The 16867-nt window shown below is 38.0% G+C and overlaps 1 protein-coding gene across 1 annotated transcript; it reads left to right on the top strand.

Annotated features, from left to right (window-relative positions):
• The first annotated feature begins 2306 nt into the window (after nucleotides 1-2306).
• LOC139978230 (kin of IRRE-like protein 2) lies at nucleotides 2307-7090 on the top strand. The gene has a single exon (XM_071988208.1). It carries the CDS (start codon nucleotides 3259-3261, stop codon nucleotides 4849-4851), a length of 1593 nt encoding a protein of 530 aa, XP_071844309.1. The 5' UTR covers nucleotides 2307-3258; the 3' UTR covers nucleotides 4852-7090.
• The last annotated feature ends 9777 nt before the right edge of the window (nucleotides 7091-16867 follow it).

Raw genomic sequence — 16867 nt, 5'->3', positions numbered from 1 at the left:
GAAAGTATCTGTACCTTGTGATATAAGTCACAGAAAATAATCTTAGAACATTCTAGCAATGCTCTAGATCTGCTCAGCAACGACTGATCAAACTTTGGTGAAAAATGAATTGACGGGTAATTTCCTGTTGATAATGGACGTTGCCAATTTAACCTAGAAACCTATACAGGATGTAAACACGATCTGTCAACAAAATTTTCCCGTATATTACAGTCTATCGATTGTTTCTCATTAAAGTCAAGGCGCAGCATTTATCAACTCTAGCCTGCTGAATAGAAACCGCTTTGTCAACATAAATCTTGAGACCATTGGTTAGACTGAAGGTTCGAAAAATATGATATGGTATCGTTGAGTCTACAACCATTGGATTGGTTAAATTGCCCGAAATTGCCCGAAATATATAAAAAAAAAATTATAGGCCAAGGCATATTACATCTGATGTAACTTCTCAAAGTACATTATGATGTGACCTGAACAACGGGATTGTGTGTCTGAAGGGGGAGGGGGGGGGGGGAAGGGAGGGGACGTGAACCTTGTGAACATGCCTCTCGGAGTCATTTTTATCAATATATGATGTTGGGTCCTAATGACGTCATAACGAGCATATATGACACAAGTACCAAGTAATTTGTGATCGTCTTCTTTTATCAAAGACCACAATTATAATCTAGCGTCTCCATTTTTCTTCTTCAATCATATCATGCAAGTCCTTATCGTTTGCCATTTCACACGATGTCACGTGACTTTTATCATCCTCGGTGAAACTCAGTATGTGAATTTCATAAAGAGAATATCGAACTTCTCAAATAGGACAGATCAAATGACGTATTGATTCGACATGTGTTTAATCAGGATTATTCGATGTACCATTTATTATTCATGTTTAATCTTCTTCTCAATATCTCTTCTTTATTATATATTAAACCTGTCACCGCCCCATTCCTCAGCCCCTCCCCCCCCCTCACACACCCCACCACCCGCATTTGATGTTTTTCTGTTTTCAATTTTCCTTTTCCTGTCAGCTTCAAGTACATATCGTATCAAATGTAAACGACCAACTGATTACAATGACGTTCATGCTACACTAATAAAAGAGGTTTTATATTAATGAATTTTTGGCGTTCATTTTAGCACCATCTTTGGGGTTAAAAGAATAGCGTGACACGATTGTTTGACAAGAGGGTAGAAAATTCGTTAATGTACAATTGAGTACGAAAAATTCCAATCATTTATTTAGTAAATTGATATTGACTTTAACCCCTTGGAATATATAGATATAAATTTATTTTTAATAACATATATACACGCGATACATAATAAAAGTATCAGCTATATGCCGTCTGAAAACAACAATTAACTTCAGAATTTCTATAGTCTTCACAGTCACAAGAGAAAAAACAAAACGATGGCCTTCTTTCATATAATTGCATTTGTTACAAAATTTACCCACAAGACTAATAACTAAAGTCATCATACATACCGAATTAAACCTCCTCCTCGTGATATTATGAGATCACGTGACATTCTCTGTGAAGACTTCCCGCCTGTTTTCATTGGCTGCTGCAAATGATGCTTAGCCAAGTGTACACAATTATCCATTCGATGGATATACAATGATATTCCCTAATGAATTGGGAACATGGTATCAAATTCATCGCCTCGCTACCTTTAACGGTAACTTAAATCTTGCCGAAAATAAAATAAAATAAAATAAGTCGGCCTATATGCCAATAAAAATACAAGCGAAGCGCATAACTTGCTGGTATCCGTAAATCATTTTCAAACCTGCCTGTATCATCCTATTAGGTATTACTAGTCTGTGTAGGGATTCGTTTGCATGTAAAGGTGAGAAGGGAGATAACGACTAATTGCAAATATAACAAAGGAGACATAGAGAGAACTGAGAAACAATGGCTGTTTGCTGAGATCTAAATGATGGTCCTTGTCAGATGGAAATATTTACTGGAATTAATTATTCTGCGCTATTTCAATTTACGTTTTTCATTGATATTCTGGTTCATTTATTCATGTGGGATATAGAAAACGAATAATGAAAATATTTCTGCCAATTTTGTTTTTGGATTTTCTTATCTCCGAGCATACACGCGAGAGGAGTGGATTTAGCTTTTATCTTCGAATCAATGACATAGACCGCTATATGGTCACAAGACCTTAATTTGCATAATTTGTGTTAAATGCGATGACATAGTTTTTATGGTGCCAGTTATTTGACAGCTTTTGATAATAGAATTCTTTCTTTGCTGCAGATTATCATTATTCTTGCTATTGAAGATATCTCTCGGAACTGGAGATATCAATTCTTTACAAAATCAACATTTCTTCATAGTGACGTTATCGTGCAATTTCCATGTATTCTGTTATCTTTTGATATCGCGTATAGAATTTACCCAAAAATGTAGCTTCTTTGGTATGCCTCGGTTTCCATTTGTGTTTGTGTCTTTACGAAGAAAATTGGAAGCGTTAATTTTAGTGACAAAATTCCAATGGAAAAGTCTTCACGCTTTTGAAATGTGCGACGAAATATCAACTTTATATTTGGAACAGAAATAATGCAGTATTCAAAACTGGTAAAAACCCTTTTTGTTTTGTTTTAGAATTGATAAACTTTCTTTCTCTCCCACTTAAATCTTTAAAATTTGATTAACCAAAATTTAAACAAGTATATAACATTAATATCGACTAACAGTAAACGCCTAGGCCTACATACACTTTTCTTTATTTCATGCAAATCGCATCTACTACAGAAACCATTCCACTTCATTAGTCATTAAACTATATGACTTGCTTAAATTTTTGGCTTCGAGCAAACCTCAGTTCATGGAAATCCATTTTTTTTCTTTTTAAAAAACAACTCCAAAGTTGACATTTGAACTTGAATTTAATCTGTACTTGGCTTGACAACCAGTTCCTCATTTACTTGATGAAGCGGATGGTTTTGATTAACCTAATCATTCGGTAGCAAGGAAGGGGGTGTTGTGTTGATAGCTATGCGGATGGACTAGGAGAAGTACTCGCGCCGTGAATCAACTATTGACTCAGTCAGATCGGCTGTTGCTAATCAAAAGTTTGGTATAATTCTTCAAAGGGGGAAACAGCTCGTTGCGAATGCTGTTGTTTTTCTTCCAAACTGTTTCATGAAGGGTGATTTCACAGTATTGGATATAGGAGTTTAATTGTTTGAAACGTTCAGAAGTGCCAGTCAGGTCTGCATAGGGAATTTATTGCTTATATGAGGATATGTCTAACAATATGTCTGAGGTGTGTTTGATTCTACTCTCTGTGACGGTAACACAACTGTTTACTTCATGTCTTGGGAACTTTTTAATACAGCCAGAGGATTCTACATCTGTAGTTGGCGAGGTTGTGATCTTCAAGTGTTCCGTGAATAGAACGGCTCTAGATTCGACTCTCTTGTATTGGTCCAAGGATAAACATCATCTGAGTGTTAACGAGAGACTTGTGGAAAGTCTAGACCGAGGCGTGAAGTCCAGACTATCAGTGGTTGGAAATCAATCTCTCGGAGAATATAATCTACAGATAGAAAATATCAGAAGAACCGATGTAGGAAGCTACGTTTGCTCCTACATAGGTCTCAGCGGAGGCCAAACTTCTCGCGCTGCCTCCCTAACGGTGTTGATTCCACCACGTAAAGAGTTCCCACTGTGTTTCATATTGGCGCAAACGTTACGAACCACTGGCCAAGTGGATACCTTCTGGCCGGGCCAGACTGCGAGACTTCGTTGCGTGTCGGTCGGAGGTGAACCAGCAGCAACGTTGGTATGGAAACGGAAAAATGCCACGATTTCGAGCACGAAGACATCTGAAAGTATTCATGAGAGGGTTCTAACCCCATCGGATAATGGTGTAGCCTTCACCTGCGAGGCTTCTAGCCCAGCGTTAAAAGTACCGAAGAAATGTGAGGTTGTACCCCTCAAGCTTTTACCCTCAGTTCAGATACGGCTGATGACTAGAGAGGTAATAGAAGGGTCCAACGCCACGTATCACTGTGAAGCGTCTGCAATACCTAAAATATCATTAATTAGTTGGTCTTTCGCAGGGAGAGAGGTTGGTTTCAATGAATCGGAAAGAGTTATCGTCAGCGAAGATAAACAATTTATCACTATCATAGACATACGAGCTGATGAAGATCAAACATCGATCGACTGTGTCGTCAGCATCTCTACAGGACTTCAGTCACGTGACACTATGAAGATGTTGGTGACACGCAAACCGATCATTGCAACCAATCGCCCGGCCACAGCATCCCCGGGTGATCGCCTCCAAAACGCTGACAATTTTCCTTGGAATTCCCAGCTTCATGTGATCGTTATCATGGTTGCTGGATCTTGTGTCGGGGTTTTGATTTTTGTGTTTTCGATCTTAATTTGTTGGGGATTCTCTCGAGCTAAGAAACCACGTCGACCCAACACGAGGTTGCAGGTAGATCAAGTGAATCCATCAAGTAACGAATTGGGTTTGGAACCTTTGACCTACCCCGGGCAGATAGTTTATAATACCCTCCCCGACTGTGATACTCTCCCTAGGAGGGGAGGAGGGGATAGCTTTAGAAATTCATTACACGATGAAAATTCTACTGGTTACCTATCTTCACTGTATGCTAGTATTGACAGAAGAGGCGGTTACACTCCTCGATTTGGAAGTTTGAGAGGTGACGAAAAACCAGTCGCCCAAATTACACCAACAACTAGCTTAAAGAGACCCGTCATCCCATACTCTGCCCAACCATTGATTGAACAAGATAAAGATAGCTATAAAGATAGTAGTAGTAGGGACTCCGTCTCTAGTGCTGGGGAAACAGAAATATTTTAAAAGACTAAACCAAAAGACGGCAATATCTAATTTGTGTCAAGAAATGCCAAGACGGACTAACGGTATGATGCGTCAGTGTGGCCGTGTATACAGTACATGGAACGCCAGGATGGTACAAATTAATGGAAGTATTATTCAAATCTGATCCAAATGAGAACAAAATATGTGGAATAATCGTAAGGGGTTGTAGCTGATGAACCGATTAGGAGGTATATTTTTTTTTTATCTTGATGTATCCGAGGGAAACCAGGGTGGGTTAGGTTGAACCTAATTATCTCTGATCACGAGATCCTTTGTAATTTTAGTTGCTTTCTCATATAGGTTCACCCTGCAAGCTCAGACTAATGAACGAGGATTAGTTAATTGACCTTATTAATAACCAATTACCAAGAAGGGAAAATGACTAATGCATCTCAGAGTTTCTCCTTAATAAATATATGCCTCCATTTCAGAAAGTTGTGTACAATTTATAAGTGATGTCGATGACCATCATTCAACATTTGTCAAAGCTGAAAATCTTCCCTCCCTAAGCAAATGTGCTCTTCGTTGGATATAACTCGTAACTGCTCTATATGCTCTGTTCTCAAATCACCGGTAAACTCTCATATTAACACATTAGTAAACATTAAATATATCCTAACGTATAGTTTACTGCGTTCGTATAATGCCACGCTAGATGTTATGTACCGGAAGAAAATTCTTTATTGTAAAAGAAAAGAAACGAAAGAACAATAGAAAAGAACAAAAGAAAGAAAAGAAAAAGAACAAAGGAAAAGAAATCAGAAGATAAAAGAAAATGATAGAACAGAATACACAATGGAATAATACAAAAGAAATGAAAGCAAAAAGGGCGGAGAAATAAAGCATCATATACCAGAATGCTTTCTCGTTGTCATATAAAAAGTCTCTTTCCGATTCAATGAATACTGACCTCATCTGGTTCATATGGAAACCATGAACCAATTGTTGGAGTGACAAAACGTTTGGTTAAAGTGGGATGTGTAAACATAGTACATTGTTAAGTAATTCAAACAACCAGTTGCTTCCAAATGTTTCATATTATCATAAATAATAAATAAATTAATGAATACTGACACATAAATTCTTTGGTAAAATGACTTGAAAGGGAAATAAAGTTTCCGAGACATCCATATCTCAAGCCAAGTCTTATGTTTCTGTCATTGTCGTCACGTGATTATGAATTATTCTTTGTGACAGGTCGCATCCTACTGACATAACGTTCAGTAACTATACATAAATCCTTCGCCTGCCAAAATGTGTTAAAAACCAAAGTGACATCCTATTTGAGTGGGGGTGGGGGAGGGGGGGGGAAGCAGTCATTTTCGGCAGTAATGACATTTTATGGACGAAAAACAAAGGATTAGAGTTAGGATCGGAAATTCTGTCTCGGCAGAGGAAGGAATCAATTAAGTAACGCAATCATTGTTACTCGTACAGACTGTACTACATTATATATGTGTTAATATTAGGGAGTTGTTATGCATAACAACTACCTGTTAATTCCATATGTGTGGTTATGCTTGTGTGTGTTAGGATCGGCGGGGAGTAAAGGTGGGAGGAGGGGGTAACGTTTTCTTGAGAGTAGAGAATGCTCTTAACCGAAAACTCGAAAATTGGAAACTGGAACGTTCAATAATATCGGTATTCCGGCTAACTACTTCCGGGAGTTAATAAAATACTGCGAGCTGAGCTTAGCTTAGCTCAGTGGAAATAAACCAGTTATTATTGCTATAGGATAGGAGTGACATATTCTTCCTATACGTGGTAAATACTTGGATTGAGCTTAGCTTAGCTCAGTGTATACCACCAGTTAATATTGCTAGTATATAGGAGTGACAGATTCTTCCTACGTGGTTAATACTTCGATTGTTACAAGAATATTGTTTCATATTTCTCTTGACATGGTTTGAATGGAGTTTTCAATGAATATCTTCGTGTAGGACAGAAACCATAACATAAACAATCCAGGCATCGCAACAGTCTGATGGTCATGGCCTGTTAATTTACATAAACCCCTCTACAGACGGATGCGTTCATAGAACCCGACAATAAGTAATAATAGCCAATTATTGAATAAAGGCGACTCTGGGTTCCCCACAGGATATTTCTACTGTATATAACAAATTGAATATCCATGTCATGCCATGCAGATAGCTTAAACCACTTTATACTTATAATCAACGAACGAACAAACAACACATACACGAGAATGTACGCACATACCAACGATAAATAAATGAGGGCGGGGGATGGGGGGGAGAGGGGTTGTATGCTCTTGACAGGAGAGACTTTCTTTAAAATTAAGGTTGCCATGAAAGTCACAGATCCATATTCATGTAGGTGGTGGGCTATATAGCAAGTTTTATAGTGGTGGTACACACTGAAGATAAGTATCGGTAAATTTGTTTTGGGTTTACCTTTTAAAGTACCTTTAAACATTTGCCCGTTGTCAATTGTTAGACCGAGAAGGGACAGATCAACTAGAATAAAGAAAGAGACAAACAAAGAAACAAAAAACAAAGAATATTAGCAAATTATCAAATTTACCATAGTAATGGTATTTGTAACATAATTCATTATCTTTTTGTCTTTATTTCGAAATAAATTATACAGGCGACCTTGGGCCTTGTTTCCTTTGTTCCTACAAATATCAACGTTCAGTATAATTGATTTACTGTATTGTAGGCGTACATTCCCCGGTTCCATCAAACGATACAATATACAGCAGATGATTTTAGCAAATATAGAAGCCTATATCTCTATACTATATATACCGCGTACAATATCACACAAGGTTTACAAAGAAAAAATGCATAGATATAGCCTGCAAGAGACATATGATGAAACATGTGTTTCAAAAATAAAACAGTTTTATGTCATTTTTATTATTATTTTTGTGCAATGTACAGCTGGATAATTCTAAGAAGGGATTCCCTTCGTGACAGCGACAAAAGGTGACGGTATCCGTTTAGCATGCAATTGTCTGTACACTGGAACAGTAATCCCGACAAGCTAGGCATATCTGTATATCAGATGTCTTTATAAAACGAAAAAAGTGCAGTTTTTACATCTGAGTGAAATGTTACTGCTGGAAAGTATGATATACGATTCCCGTTTTTGTCATATATATATATTTCATCGAGTTTGCTTGGTATTGAGTTATTTTGATATATTACGACAGATTTGTGTCTTGAATATGGACAAAACTTGTCGATAATATCTTCGATATTAAACTCACATAAGAAATTAATTTATTAACGTACTAGTTGCCATGTTTTTATTTTAAACAAGAATTGAGTTAGTAAAACTTCAAATTTAAACTGTCTGTCTAGTTAAATCATTATATATGATTAACAGTTTAACACTGCAATATCAATGTGTCGGTCAACAATAGCTTCGGAATCTTTAATTCCTTAACACATAGTAAACGTACATGTAGTAAAGATCTGGCAGTGTTAAGTGTGATCCATAGAAGTATTATTTCGTTTACTATACCGTACCATATACGTGGTATATAGATTCTCATACGATTTTCTAAAAATTGTTCGCTCAACTCACATAGCGTTGTTCTGTGTAGATATGAGTTCATGTTTTTGCATTCCTGTGTCTAAGATGATATTATAAAATATTTCCTTTCCATCTTGCAGGTATATTCAAAATTAATCGGTGTGTATTAGTGTATGCGTAATATACGGTATTGCTGAAGAGACATGCGAGTTATAGACTATATCGTGTTAGTATAACGCGTTATGTCGACACATTTGTACATTTTGCTTTGTCGAGTTGACGTTAACGTTAACGTTATATACATCTCGACGAGAAATACCAACGTGCCGACACGTCAAGAAAATATGATATTTGTTGAGTGGACAAGATACGCTAATATATGACGTCGCATCTTTACGAAAATTGTCGAGTTGCTGCGTTGCACGTAAACTGGACAATATCGTATTTTGACATTTTATACCAACACAGCAAGTCTACAACTCGCATGTTCCTTCATGACCACCGTAGTAATCCCTAAATCCGCCAATGCACCATATAGTTTGCACACATCCAAACTAGGGTGTATTAAGTCTTAAAGAGTAATGTGCAGCATACCTTACGATCGAATCTTTTTTCTTTGCTTTTGTAAAACTTTGCTAAATTAACCGCGAATTTATTGTAAGTTTGATCGTATTCATTGTTGAAGCTTCCAAATGTTAACCAAGAGAAAGAGAATTTCAAAATTCACACCAAAATCCTTTGACTGGGAGAATATTTGCCTCAAAATGTTTCCTTTCAAAGTACTTCAATTTCTGGTATAATTAGTTGTGTAAAACGTATTTACAAAGGGATGGGTAAAGAAAAATGTTAAATGTGGATTGTTGTTTTGCCCGTTATTTGTTTAATCGATTTCATGGACCAAAGAGCATTACACCAGGTTCTCAAATTGCATATACTTTAGTGTGGGTATGAGGAATGTAGGGTGGGGAAGTTGGGGTGGGGGGGGGGGTTGTTTCATATTAATCCAAGTTCCTCTTGCTATAAGCAAGCATGGCAAAAGCTTTGAATAAGAAAGTTCTCAATAAATGTTTTTACACCAAACATATTTTTTCATGCAAAAGATTAGCAAATGTATAATGTATACTCCCACTTACTATTTTCAACAATAGATACAGCTTAATTAATTTAAGGGTAATCACATGTATTCTTGCATAAATTAATGCACGTGTTTTAATATGACAACTTTCTTAACACATGTACATATAACGATATTGAAAGATGGTTTGAACTTTGTAAAAATATATATATATCTGAACAAAACCAGAATGATTACTACGTGTGTTTCTCTTTTTGATAAAACGAACTGACGCACAGGCGTAAACAGAACTGAAAAACGGTGATAAGTTTATATTCATTCATACTTAGTAAAGATTCCTAAATCCTATTGGTCCATTCAGGTCAGCTGACCGTGGTTAATCCTGTGAGTAACGCACGGTAAAATTACGGGGCATCACTTTAATAAATCTTTGGTTATATGTAACCAAAAATGTTTTGTTTTATGATTTTTCCCCCACACAAATGGTAGTGTATGAATGAACGGGGTTAATCAACGGTCTAGCGTGCGTTACTCACATGATTAATGCACTCCGGGTGTTAATGCTATCGCTGGATGCACTCGGGCTCCGCCCTCGTGCATCGCTTGCATTATCCCCCGATCGTGCAGTAATCCTGTGAGTAACGCACGCTAGACCGTTGATTAAGCCCTTATTGTTAAACAATTATTGCTTTCTCATGATACTACTTATTGGTCGCAATACATTGATGGAAAGACAAAACGTCTCTTTAATAGTATATATCCTTCACAACCCGAACTCTATTTCGAAAACAATCAGTGCATATGTTGTAGTAAACAGAAAGCGGAGGTGGTGATGGGATGGGAGAGGGGAGGGGAGGGGTGTGGATGGGAGGGGTGGGGGAGGGTGTGGAGGAGTGGGCATGAGCATAGTGTGGAGTATTAACAGGACTATACAGTCTGCATGAAATGTGTATATGGCTTTTGCCTGTTTGCTCCTAGTCGTTTCTCACTCATTTCCCTCTTTTGCAACGCACGCTTACATCACGTGATCTGGTTGAGGATATTCAGTTTATTCTTACTCAAAATGAATTGACTAAACACGTTTGACGACACAACAGCTGAATGCGCCTATATTGAGCATTTCCTGTGCCGCTATTCCGAGCATTTACTGTAAGGAAATCAATCTCTAACTAGCTCGTGCAAATTCATATGTTCCCTGCAAACTAATTGAAACTCGTTAATTGCTTGTTAACCAAATTTGAAACGTCGAACTCACACCGAGTCAACATAAAATACTATGCGTACGAGGACAAAAAAAGGGGGGGGGGGAATGCAACGTCGGTCGTCTGCAACTGTGAAAATGTATATATAGCCTGGGCCTACTGAGCAACACAAAACTCTTTAAACAAAGGAACTTAAAACTGGAGAATTTACGATCCGTGAAACATGAACCCCATGGAAGCCTGCCCTAAAGAAAATTAAGAGATAAAAATTAAATTAACGGAACTCATATTATTAAGTTAACTTGATAACGAGGTTAGATCTTTCCAATGCATATGTAGAAGTGTGAACGTAGGCTCTATACATGTGGAGTCGGTCATTCAATTGTGTACGTATATGACACGCTTTAATTTACTAATGCCGTACATACTGCAGTGCATATATATATCTTCAAGGAGTCCACAGTGAATGGAGGAGTCACAGATTAAATGTGAAAGCCACCGTATAATAAATAAGATTATCTGCATGAGATCAGAAATCAAATAACAATACAACTACATAACGCAGGTGTCACAACGAGGGTTGCGATCCTTTTAACCCGTGCACTTTGTAGAAAGCAGACATATGGCTTTGCGCGTAGTCCTAGAGAGAGGGCACGTGACCTTCTCAGCGGTTGGCCAAGTAAAATGCAGACATCTGTCCCGGCATATAAAATATTCAGTGTATTAATTCACACAATTTTCTTAAAGTGTATTAAGTGCATGCATGGCGGCTGATTAAAATTATGCAAAATATGGAGGCGTGTGCGAAGTGAGGTGTATGTGCGTGTATGAGTGCCTGTTTCTGTATGTGTGTAGGAGGGGATGTACATAACATTTAATAACTCCATATATACTGGCACCTTTAATTCCCGTTATAATTTCATTGGCACGGAGATTCGATCAAAGGTAAGGCCACGGGTAGGGGAGCGGTGGTTGTTCGTAGGTGTGCTGCACGGGTTGGATTGGGACTTCCTTTTTTTTCTTAGCTTGAAACGGAAAATGATTTGTTAAAGAGTTTATCGTTCCAATTATTTTACTTTTCTCACATTCAAAGACTGTTTACGACCAGAATTGGGGGTGGGTGGGGGTGGGGTATGGGGTTAACGAGAAAGACTCATCTTATCCATATAACTGGACTTCCCTATTCAATGTTCACAATAATATATGCTTACGGTCACCCACTTCAGAGTTACTATCGATTCCCGTGAAACCGACTTGGAGAGATGGAGAAGCTATCTTTCAGAAAATGTTACAATGATTCTAATTGGTCGAGATTTGCTACCGGATAAGACGTTGGTAAATCAGGAGTGTTTTTTAGCTTTGCTTGAAGTAAAACACTCCATATCACGTGAGTGTATCACAATAACAATTCAGTGTATACGTCTACTCCACGTGTTTTACGTACATCAGCTATGAGTATAGATCAAACTGATAACTGTAACATTGTGGGTGGTTTCAATGTGGATAATTTCTGCCACAAGGGATTGATATACAATGATATTATGACGTCATCACGGCAGACAGGGGCGCCACCACACATACAGAATATTACAAAAATAGAATGGTGTAAAATACATAGGCCTATGCCTAAATAGGTAACAAGTACAACCTATACCATTGAAAATATAATGTTTCGATATTTGCCAAATGTAGCACCGTCTTGCATCTAAGTTCCCTCCATTTTAACAAAACTTTTCAAAGTAATATATATATAAAGTATATATATATATATATATATAGTCTGTTCAAAGTGTCTCTTTCGAGATCCGGCTTTAGGAATCACAAATGATTTTCGAGTTGGATAGCATCATGTTTGATCTCTAGAGTAAGGCAAAATATGTCACCAAAAACAGAACTAGTATTGTTCGATATAGGTGACAAACGCCTACAGTGGAATTACGATCTTCCTTACCGGTTTCGAACCTCTGGACATAGGCCTACAATCAGCGTCCATAGCCTAGTGGTTAGGGTGTCCGCGTACAGAGCGGGAGGCCCGTGGTTCGAATCCCGGTGGAGGCTGAAAGTTTTTCACTGTTCTTGATTTTCCAACTCATTACGATTTTCATTTATATATATATATATATATATATATGTATATATATATATATATATATATATCATTATAATGAATATAATGACACACATTTACAATATTCTCTCCAGTACATGCGACACGCCATACACATATCTAAGAAAATGTATTCCCATGATAGGAAACACGTGTTTTTATTGATTACAAGAATAAGCTATAAATGGATAGCATCCAACCCCGTCATAGCCTCATAAAAGGTTAGCTCAGGATGTAGATTAATGACGCTTCCTACACTCATCGCTTCAACTTCAATCTTAACATTTCAGCATTTTTAGTCCTAGGTTATTTCAAGGAAATCATTCAACTGATGACACAAAGCTGTTATGTCAAACTTGATTATTAGGTCAACTCCTAGAGAACCTTGATTTCCCTGTTTCTCATATCGTGTATAGGCTGAATAGCCTAACGTTACAACTGCCTGTGTTCTTGAGGAACAAATGAATACACCCAGAAGCAGACGACAGAGACTATTGTAATAACTTTCGACATCAATGCTTAGTAACTGTGGGAGGTTATTTGGATACCGCACGTAGGACGGCGTCAAACGGATGTGTCATCAAAGTATTTAATTAAGCTATTTTTAAATTGTTCTTGTACTTCATGAAACAATTAAGCGTATATCTATAGCTGATTAGAATAAAGCTTAAGACACTACATGCCGTGTATGGAGGTCAGTACTGATTACTTAGCGACATTTCATCGAGAAGACTTGTAACGTGCTTAATTATTAGAAATTATATTATTTTGGAGTGCTACCTTGGATTACGGATCTATGTACAGGCAAATTTTATCTCTAGAAGGAGAACTTTGATACAACGAGTGTGAATTCGTTTCACTTTCGACGCTATCTTCTGTGTTCTTTTAAGAATTTGGCAAACCTAATAAAAGACGCCATTTTGTGACATTGACTTGTGTGGTACAGACATAGATATGTACAAGTAAACAACCGTGATAACGTGTTAACTTTCTGCTGACGTCATCGGTGGATCCCTGTGGATGTGTTTGTAGTGGATATTTACTAACGGGGAACATTATCCCAGCACAAAGATCACAATTATGTCCTTAGTTTTGCTTATAGACGGTTGATCAGGGATGAAAAGTGTCCAATCGTCTGCAACATTTTCTTAAACTATTATCTACAACGGATTCCAGCCAAGTGGACATGTTGGTAGCTAGTCACTGATTATTTTCCATTATTTCAGGTTACATGATATGTAGTATTGTCATGGCAACCTTGCTTTCGGTTCTTTTGATATTTGGACTTGTTGAAGCAGTGTCGTCTGCTCCGACGCCAGATCTGGTCGAGGTCCAACCAATTTCAGCATTAGTTGGAGAGCGAGTAACCCTCTCCTGCCATATCGATTATTCGAGTACGGCTAATATGAATGCGCATATGGCCCTATGGAGGAAGCTTGGTACAATGCAGTTAAGATTCAATGGCAATAACACGGATCAAATTCCCGCTAAAATCGGAGAGAGGGTGACCATTGTAAACGATCACAAACACGTAGGCAGATTCATGTTGATAATCAATAATGTTTCGGTTAACGACAGTGGAATATACCAGTGTTACATTCTGAGACTTCCAAACCTCGATATTTCGGTTTTATCTGCTGTAAACCTGCAGGTGATGGTGCCTCCAAATGACGGGTATCCGAAATGTCGGATACTCTCGATTACATCCTCACCGCTTTCGGTGGGGAATTTGTTTACTCTTAAGTGTACCTCTAAAGGCGGTATACCAGCATCGAGACTGAAGTGGTATCTGGGAAACGAACCTATTTCAGAGGTAGGGGAGAACATTCTGACAGTACCGAGGGTATTTACAGCTAAAGATTACAACACATCGTATACATGTCGAGAGGAGAATGATGCTTTGACCGACATTAGAGAATGCTCCGTCACACCCAGACAAACCACATTTTGGTTAAAAGTAACCAAAGACACAGATAAAGAAAGCGGTAACAGTAGATTAAAATGCCAGATAAATGGTAAAACATCTGAAGTCGTCAAATTTGATTGGTTTTTGAATGGGATGAAAGTTGGTGAGACAGTCACTAAACGAATGTCCGATACTGTTGACGTCATCAACTCGGAGACGTCAGACCGAGTTTCTCTGATTTGTTGTAGAGTGACATTGCTTGAGGAATCTGTTACAAACTGTACCAAAATACGCAGTTATACCAAAAATACCAGCGGAGACTCTCACGTCTACATTGAAAGTGAATTTAGTGAGTACTTTGACTACACGGAAATGGAAGACAAAACTAAAACAGAGCAGGAAGATGTTACTTCTTCCATCGTCTCCGTTATTATCGCTGCGTCGGTGGCGGTTGTCATTGGTATATCATTGGGAGCTGCTATAGTGTTATTCTGTTTTACTTGCTGTAGTCGAAGACGAGATAAACCCCTTTCAATTAATGCTAAAAAGAAGACTAGTTCACAAAAACATGGCGACAGTATAATAGTGACACAAAGTTCCATTAAGTCTGACCAATCACAGACGCTTGGACCACAATTTTCATTCAAGCGACACTCACTTCGCACGAGGCCAATTTCCCGCGCCTGGACTTTCGACACTAGATGTCTGCAAATTAATAGCATATTTGACGATCTATCTCTATTGCGTAACGATAACATCACTTCCGGTTCGTCGTCATCGAATGAAGGCAATACGACAGATGATACTGTAGTCAACACGTCGTCAACTTACAACCCGTCTCCGGAGTGCTACCTGCCTTTACGACCGCAAAGTATCTCCTCGTCAAAGTACGAAGGGCTTAGTTCGCACCCTGTCGTCAATCAAACACAATCTTACGAAGTTCCTCTGTCGGAGAACGGATCTCTAAATTACGAGGACATTCAGACACAATATAGCGACAGCTGGGAATCGGAGGTCGGTGACGGTGGAGAAGGTCGTGAAGACGACGGTGATAGTTCTAACGACATACCGCAGAACGAACCATTTTATCATAACGATTCGATAAGGAAGCCTACGGTAGCAAGCAGGTTTCATAACTTTATGGCAAGACCTGGAGGCGAGCCGATAAACAAACCAAATGATTAAAATAAGTACTGGGCCACCAAAAGGTTCATTTTGTACAGGGTAATATGTTTAGCCGTATATGTCTTTAGTATACATTCGGTACAATTTATATTGATCACATTTAAGTTCTTTGTTTGCAACATTTGATTTTTTTGTTTATCGATAGAATGTCAGTGATTAATCCCAATCTGATAGTGCATAGAGAGGGATATTATACTAAATGTGTACTGCCGGGTAAATTCATGATCGCCGGGTCTGTGCCCAAGCCGGATTTTATTTAATCTTGGTAGAAATTCGACGTTTTAACAAAAAATGAACATAAAAGTCGAATTTCTGAGCCTGGATAATGAGGAATATGAAAATAAAAATGAATGTCGGCAATAACGCAAACAACCTAGTAGAAGGCTTACTGACAATTATGCATGAGGGGTGGAGGAAAGAAGAGGTTTGGTGGGGGAGAAGAGGCAAAAGGGAAAGAATGCTAAAGAAAAGAAGAGAATCATAGATGAGATCATCCTAAATATGATTATATCATTGAGGAAGAAGATAGAAAAAACATATAAAAAATCATACTTTGAGTGTAATTGTGTTTTCATTTGCGTAGAACGGTTCGGCAGACGTATTGTAGTCGATAAACGGTCGAGGAGCAGTATATTATATACGCAAATCCAAATATCTGATTAATAGCCTTCCTCCATATCTGATAAGACCTATAGTCTCATCAACGTTTCTACTTTTCATTCGAAGTGATCATTGATAGGTCCTAAATCTAGCATCTTTTCGAGCAGGTAGTTGTGCTTCTTCTCAAAAAGGAATAAAACCTATACCTTGAGAGAGATTCAACTTTAGAGCACCATTCATATACACTTAGTATAGGCTACCCTGCTATGCTTTCTTATCTAAGCGAAACTATTCAAGCAATTTCATTGACGGAAATTAAAAGTCAGCTACTTCCGCATAGGAATTTCCTTGCGTTTCAGCACTTACAAAACTGTGACAGGTGTTTGTCACGTGATCAATGTCTACATTATCAG

The sequence above is a fragment of the Apostichopus japonicus genome, chromosome 13 (assembly GCF_037975245.1).
Source record: "Apostichopus japonicus isolate 1M-3 chromosome 13, ASM3797524v1, whole genome shotgun sequence".
Lineage (NCBI taxonomy): Eukaryota > Metazoa > Echinodermata > Holothuroidea > Aspidochirotida > Stichopodidae > Apostichopus > Apostichopus japonicus.
Note: the sequence above shows the minus strand (reverse complement) of the source record. Positions and strands in the feature narration are given on the sequence as shown.